The sequence below is a fragment of the Vigna unguiculata genome, chromosome 9 (genome assembly GCF_037176805.1).
Source record: "Vigna unguiculata cultivar grain cowpea cultivar isolate G323 ecotype 2 chromosome 9, ASM3717680v1, whole genome shotgun sequence".
NCBI lineage: Eukaryota > Viridiplantae > Streptophyta > Magnoliopsida > Fabales > Fabaceae > Vigna > Vigna unguiculata.
The window spans coordinates 14,842,681-14,850,004 of NC_140800.1; the positions used below are offsets into that span (position 1 = coordinate 14,842,681).

Sequence of the window (7,324 nt, forward strand, 5' to 3'; positions counted from 1 at the left end):
GACGCTTCTTCTTTAGCCATGTTGAAATGAAACACGAAGATGAAAAACAAGAAATGGTGAAAGAAAAACAGTTACAAGTGCTAACAATCAGAGTAAAGAAAAACGCAGCATAGCTCTTCATTTGAAGAGCTCTGATACCATCTTAAACCCCATGCATCCTCATGAAGACAAAAGAAACTTAGACGTAGAAGCAAGTTTACGCTGACAGAGAATGAGAAGGTTTGCAGAATTCAAAGGAAAGAGGAGAGAGAAAAACTGAAACTGAATTTATTACTATGAAAAGCTTATGTACAGAGTAACACTGAAAGGAGTTACATAGTAAAAAAAAAAAAAACTAACTATTGATTTTTTTATAAACAGAATATTATTTAATTATGAATTTCCTGTTACGGGGCAGTAGAATTTGAGACTGTGCACGGGTTCTGTTGTATTCCAAGACTTCGTAGTCTCCCAAAACCATATTTAGGCTTTTTGCTTTTCTCTTTGTTTTCATTTACACTCATCCAACATGTTTTCACTTTCTTTTTAATGTTCTCTTATGCTTGTTTTACATATACATTATTACACTTTTTTTTTTTATTGTAATAGTAATTATCCAAAAAAAGTTTAACTGTATTATTTAGTGTCATAAAATAAAATATAGACATACTCGACAACTCCATAACTTGTAATAAATCTATTACATTTAATTTTATTTCTTTTAACTGCACGCACTCAAGTCAAATTAAAATACTTAAAATACTGTCTGATGTAATAATATATTGATGGATACATTGACATAGAATATGAGAGACAATACTTAAAACAACAACCAAGAATTAGAATTTGATTTTGTAAAGAAAGTACATCTTTAGGACAAGAGAAAGATCATGTTCGATCATGTTGGACAGAAAGCCAACATGGCTATGCCACAAAGTCCCCATTTTAAATATGTTCTTTTGCATTCTGATCTTCTCCCCCATTCTGATTCCCAACAATTTCTCACTTTACTGTAATTAGTCTCACTCTTATTTTCTAAAGGGACTTTTTGATATACAGACCAATGTATATATATTATTCTTTACCGATAAAATATTATTTGAGTTTAAGTAGTATTTTGTCTAATGTTAAGATTTAAGCCTATTAAAATTACGTATACATATCTATATTTTGTATTTATTTTTTGTCCTTCCAATAATTATAACACATGAAATAAATAATACAATTAACAGTTTGAATTACTGTGACAACAAATTAGTAAAGAAATAGGAAAAAGATGCAGAAATAAAAACAGGTAATTTACCTTTTTTATATGTTATATAATAAAATAAAGGTCTTAACTGTTTTCTTCGCCGTATATGGAAACAAAAAATCTTTCACACAAAACTGAGAAAAAGAAAGAAAGTAGTTAGTCTCTTCAATTTTATTTCTTAAACAGATAAAAAATAACATTTATGTTAGGAGGTTATGATTTGTTTTAAAGGTATATGACGTGTTAATTTTAATTACATTTTGCTAGATATTTAGATTAGTTTATGAATTTGGTAAAACTTTGGTCCACATGAATGGACCATTTTAATTATGAACATTTATGTTTTGTTCAAATAAGTTTTTATTTTGGATAAATTTGTTCAATTTAATTTTTCTTTTCACTTTATTACCTTCACCATCCACTTCTTCATCAACCTACCCTCAATTTCACGACCTTTCACCACCACCACCACCATCACCACCAGACTAAAACCACCGCCACCGCACACTAAATCCATAACTATCACCACCATAGCCACCTTGCAACCATTCCCTACAACCACCACCACCACCATCCTCACCTCCACACTAAAACTACATTCACCACCATCATACTAAAACCCCTACTACCATGAGTGTTGTTGGTGAATTTAGTGTAATGGTGATGAATGTGATTTTAGTGTAGTGATGTGGGTGATAGTGGTGGTGGTGATTTTAGTGAGGTGGTACTGACTGTAGGGAGTGGTTGTGTTGGTGGTTGCAGGGTAGTTGTGGGTTTAGTTTGGTGGTGATGGTATTGACAGTGGTGAATGATCATAAAATGGAGGGTGAGAGTGATGAAGGAGTCCATGGTGGGGGTCGTAATGAAGTGGAAGTTGAGAGTAATGAAGTTGAGGGAGTGACTAAATTAAACAAATTTAACTAAAATAGGAACTTATTTGACCAAAACACAAACCGTCATAATTAAAACAGTTTACCTAAGTCTTTAGATTCTACCGTTATCAATTTAAACGACATTAATGAAAACGTCGAAATTAAACATAATTTAACGAAATAAAAACCAAATTAAAAAAAAAAATAAAATAAAAACCAAATTGAACAAAAAAAGAAAGAAAGGAAAAGGACTGATAAAAAATAATATTTAAACCTAAAAATTTTTGTACGGGAGTATTACTAGTACATCTTAAACAAACTTCTTTTATTAGCATTTTCTTAAACTCTTAAGTAAATTTTTGAAATAGTAAGATCTTGTAAATGTTTACACATCTAACTCTTTTTTTTATACACTATTTTATATATAGTACACCGGACTATAGAAGCAAGACGATGAAGCAGGGCAGCATACATATACATGGTCCTCTCGCAGGTATTCTTATGGTAACTCTCGTCTAATTTCCTCAACCCGCTTCCTCTTTGGCAGTGCCAATGAAGACATGGCTTTGGCCGAGGCCACCTTCCTCACTAGTACTTCCCACCTTCCGTCACCTTTCTTCTTCTCTTGCTCCATTTTTAATCTGATTTGACTGTCACATTATTCAGTCAAAACAACAATGTTAACCCAGACCTATCAATAAAATAATAATAATAATAATAATAATATACAAGCAAGATAAACAAAGATTAAACCGAAACAAGACATTGACAACATGAGATCACTATAGTATAGTTATATAAACTCTTTGGTGATCGAATGCTACAACTTACAAAACATGATGTGTAAGATGAGTGCGAGCTTATTAATTCGCATAGTAAATTGTCTGGTCTGTTTAATCCACCAATTTGTTCCACCAGACAAGTTGATAGATAAAGACCAACTTGTTTGTTGCATTATTGCTTCTTTTTAATTGATAATAACTGAAGTATGTTGTATCCACTATACGCGGTTATAATTATAATCCTTGAGGAGGGAACCTCTCACTGTCACCGAAGCACGCATGTTTGGCTTGTTCCCGACCCATGCTACCCAAGTTAAAGTTAGGTCTAAATGTAATAATAACTTTATACCAATTGGCCCTCTACATCCTATGACTAGCGTCAGTGTTTTGGTCGTCTGTGTAAAGATACAAGATAATAAATTGGAAAAAGATTGTTTAACCCAAAAAATAACCATTTAACAATTCACTGTAAAAATTAATTAGTCAAAAAAGTAAAAACTTTGTGTTTGTTAATTGTCCTAATAAATTATCCACTAGACGTATAACGATGTTATTCATCATTATTACGTTTATCCAAGAATATGAGGGACGAACTTAGGAGCAAGGGACGTAAGAAAGAAGCAAACCATAACATGTTCCCCTTTGTTATATATAAATATTATTTCTTTTATATCTTTCCATCACATCAATCATCTTATTTTACCCTTGTTATCTTTTTTCATTTTAATTTTAATTTATACATACATACATATTCTCTTTTGTAAGAAGACAGTTTAAATTTCCTTATAATCTAAAAGTCCAGTAACAAAGTAAGTATAGTTTTACATGTATACCTTTCCCTTTACCTACATCTTTCTGATACTTAGTAAAAAAGAAATATTTGTACTTTTTTCAGTTAATTTATCTTAAACTTTTTTATATTTTAAAAATAAAAAGTGTTACATTTTATTGATGTTGGAGGTGAGAAAAAAATAGAATATTTGTGTATGTGAAACAGCAAAGTAAAGCCGAAGCAGCTCTGCATGCTACCACCTAATATAGCTATAATATGACTCAGGCACAACTAAGAATTTTACTAAGTTACCAAAAGGACAATTATTTACAATAAAAATTTTGCCAAAAGGACAAGATTTACAAAGCATCCATACGTCAACACTTATCATCAATCTTATTTCCATATCTCTCTGTCAACAGGCCTCAAATAGCATTTAGAATCCATTCATCTTTATCCTAACCCAAAAGTACATAGAAATGTAGAGACTCATGTATCACAAACACAAACACCTACCCATTTAACATGTTGATACTTTGAATTTTTTTTTTTAATAAATTTTGACAGTTTTTTTTAAGCTACATCAATTTTTTCTCCTCTCTACCAAACATTTTTTACATTTTTTTTTATCAATGAGGTGCTGACATTAATATTGTTAAAAAAAGTTTGTTAAAAAATAATTTTCAATTTAACATTCACCGTTACTCCATCTCCTTTTTTTTTTCTCTTAACGAGAATAACATATATCATCGTGACACTTCTTTTTTTTTCTCTTCCAACGTGTCCAACAGTAGAGAATATCCATGCATCTTTGATCTTACCAAATTACTCCAATATCACAAACAGCTATTTCACATTTATTTTTTCGTTTTGTCTCTTTCTTCCTATCTATCGTACATATAAACTTTTTCAATTTACGAAATGTCATGTACCTTTATTCTTGCCAAAGAATATAATGACATAAAAACTCACGTCACAAAACCTATTTGCGCTCGTAGAGATGGAGAAAGAATATTCACAGTTAAATTATTGTTGCTGTCGTTATTATTATTTTATTAAATAATAAATTAATGGTTTATATGCAAATTATAGATTTTGAAAAACATAAAACCATAAAGAAAACAGGTAAAAGAGAGAAGATGTTGACCTGCACAGAGGAACCTTGCAGGCATCGTGTCGCAGGCAAATGGAGGAATGGAGTCTGAAGAGTTGCCACATGCGCTTACACCGTAAACACCGCCCCTTAACTCTCTCGCAGGTGGCAAAGTGTCGAATCAAATTTTGCAGACCCTGACACGTGCCAAACTTTGAACACGGTTCTCTCTCTCGCCTGACCTCCACATCATACGGCCAAACCTCCGTGCATCCCTCCGTACATATGTGCTCCAGACATACCATCGCTTCGCTCAATTCCGTGTACAGCATTCCATCCTCCCTCCTCTTCCTCGCCTTCCTCTTTCTCTGTTCACAAAAACACAACCGATTAACCACTACACTGATCCTTATTCCAGATCTCACATCACATCCATAAGTCATCGTTATAATTACCTTTTCATGTTCTTCCATGAAACAGAGAATCTCAAGCTCGAGGCAGGGGTCGTTGTTCTGCAAGAATCTCCATCCCTCGGTTTCCTTCACCGCTTTGAAACGGTTCGTGAGGTGCCTGGCACACTTGAGGTAGAGATCCGGCGCGTCGCAGAGCCGCGCCAGTTGCAACACGTCCACTACGTTCTCCGTACCGACGCGGTCGCCCAGTCCCTTGATGCACCGCTGTTTCAGCTGCTTCACCATGTACACGTGCGACAGTGCCAGAAGGTGCATTGCGTACTTATCCATATCCTCCTCCGTGCACCTGCACGCATCCTATCATTCCTCGTCAGCAATTAGTTATAACTAACTCACCACCTCTACTTTCGTATTACTATGATAACTAACTAAGAACCTGGCGGAGTAGAGGAACGCTACGAAAGCCGTGACGGCAGCGTCTGGAACGCCGTGGATTTTGACGATTCGGTTGGAGGACTTTATCACGTTTTGCAGAACCGGGGATGCGGAAGCCTGGGGTATTGATTAAATTAAATTAAATTACACTAAATTTGAAGAGAGTGAGAAGCGAAATTACGAATTGAAGAATGAAGAAAGAAGAAAGAGAAGTACCAGAATGGTAGCGTGCGCTGGAATGCGGTTGCCAGCGGGAGTTTGTAAATAGAGATCGGGTTGGGGCAAGAGGAGGATTGGGGCATCCATATGTTGAATATGAAGTATTAGGTTTTGTTGAGTTCAGACTCTCGTCACTGATTGAAGCAGGTTTTGGTTTGGGAGCTGATGATATATATTCAAATTTGGTATTTTGCAAGGAAGAAGAAGACGATGGATATATATAAGCAAACCGGTGAAGATGGACGAGAGAGACATTCACGATACAAGAGTAGTTTTTTTTTTTTTTTTTTTTTTTAAATTTAGAAGAAATAATGATTTTTAAAAAAAAAACACTTATGTTTTTAATAAAAAAAATTAATATAAGAGGTGCTATATTAATGCATAAAACTAATATGTAATTGTAAGTTTTTAATTGAAAAGTTCATTATCATATATTTTCAATATTAAAAGATTATTTGTCTTTGCTTATACAATTATGTTGAATTGTTAAGAAATAATTTTTTAAAACAAGTACATTTTTTTATTATAAACATCAATTTCATACATCTTAATTCAATGGTATTTAAAATTACTAGATGATAATATGGGCTTGGTCCAGCGGTTCGGCGCGTAGACTTGTCGAAAATATGCGGGACGGACCAATATATATTGAACTCACAGGTCTGTCAAAGTCCGACCTGCATGACCTGTGGTCGTATGGGCTAGACCGCAACCCACATAAACAATGGCCCACGCAGGTTAGACCGTGGCCTGCATAACCTAACACTTATCACTCTAAGTAACTTATTTGAATGTTTTAATAGTCCAAATATTAAAATTATGATGTTCTAAATATTATGGACTATTTTGATTTATTATATTGGACTATTTTCATGCTTTAGGTTCGTTTTATTAGTCTGTTTTGATACTTCAAATATTAAAATTATGATATCCACAATTTTTTTTTTAAGTCAAAATGTCCAAATATGCAGAAGAACTCGCAAGCCCGCAATGTGCGAACCTAATGCGGGTCAGCTCGACCCACATTATCATCCCTAAAAACTACGTTATAATTATAACTTTTAATTCACAGTTGTGGTATTTCTCAAATTTTTTTATTATATATATCTTTTTAATCTTAAAAAATTATTTCTTATTAATAAATGATGTTCAATTGTTGAGAAGTTTTTAAATGAGAATACTAACTAGTGAGGTATAATTAATGATTTTACCATTTTTACATTAAAAACTGAAAAAATAATTTTATTAATTAAAATAATATAAATTTATATAACACATTTTATAAAGATAAAAGTGTCTTTTAGAATTTTTAAACAATATCTTTGACACAAATTAAACACTTTGAGATTTTTAAGACCTTTACTAAAAATATAAGTAAAAATATCTCTCTGACACTTGAAAAGTCTTAGTATTGAAAGCTTGAAACGTTTGAAAGGTACAATCTTCAACTTTTGCAAACAAAAAATTAACTCTTGAAATTTTTAGTCTTTTTCAATATGATGAAAAT

The 7,324-nt window shown here is 32.8% G+C and overlaps 1 protein-coding gene across 2 annotated transcripts; it reads right to left on the reverse strand.

The window, feature by feature from the left end:
- Positions 1-2,407: 2,407 nt before the first annotated feature.
- LOC114162743 (BTB/POZ and TAZ domain-containing protein 1-like) lies at positions 2,408-6,015 on the reverse strand. Of its 2 annotated transcripts, none has more exons than XM_028046707.2 (5): positions 5,815-6,015; positions 5,600-5,715; positions 5,206-5,509; positions 4,805-5,118; positions 2,408-2,753 (listed from the first exon to the last, which is right to left on the reverse strand). In XM_028046707.2, the coding sequence occupies exons 1-5, from the start codon at positions 5,902-5,904 to the stop codon at positions 2,603-2,605; spliced, it is 975 nt and encodes a 324-aa protein (XP_027902508.1). In that variant the 5' UTR covers positions 5,905-6,015; the 3' UTR covers positions 2,408-2,602. The 2 variants fall into 2 exon arrangements, with proteins under 2 accessions (XP_027902508.1, XP_027902509.1); XM_028046708.2 differs by having other exon boundaries at positions 5,206-5,520.
- Between the last annotated feature and the right edge of the window lie 1,309 nt (positions 6,016-7,324).

Coding starts and splice junctions, on each gene's coding strand:
- LOC114162743 (XM_028046707.2), bottom strand. CDS start 5,904: ATGGATGCCCCAATCCTCCTCTTGCCCCAACCCGATCTCTATTTACAA. Junction 5,510..5,599: donor GCGTTCCTCTACTCCGCCAG/GTTCTTAGTTAG, acceptor GGATGCGTGCAG/GTGCACGGAGGAGGATATGG. Junction 5,119..5,205: donor TCATGGAAGAACATGAAAAG/GTAATTATAACG, acceptor TTTTGTGAACAG/AGAAAGAGGAAGGCGAGGAA.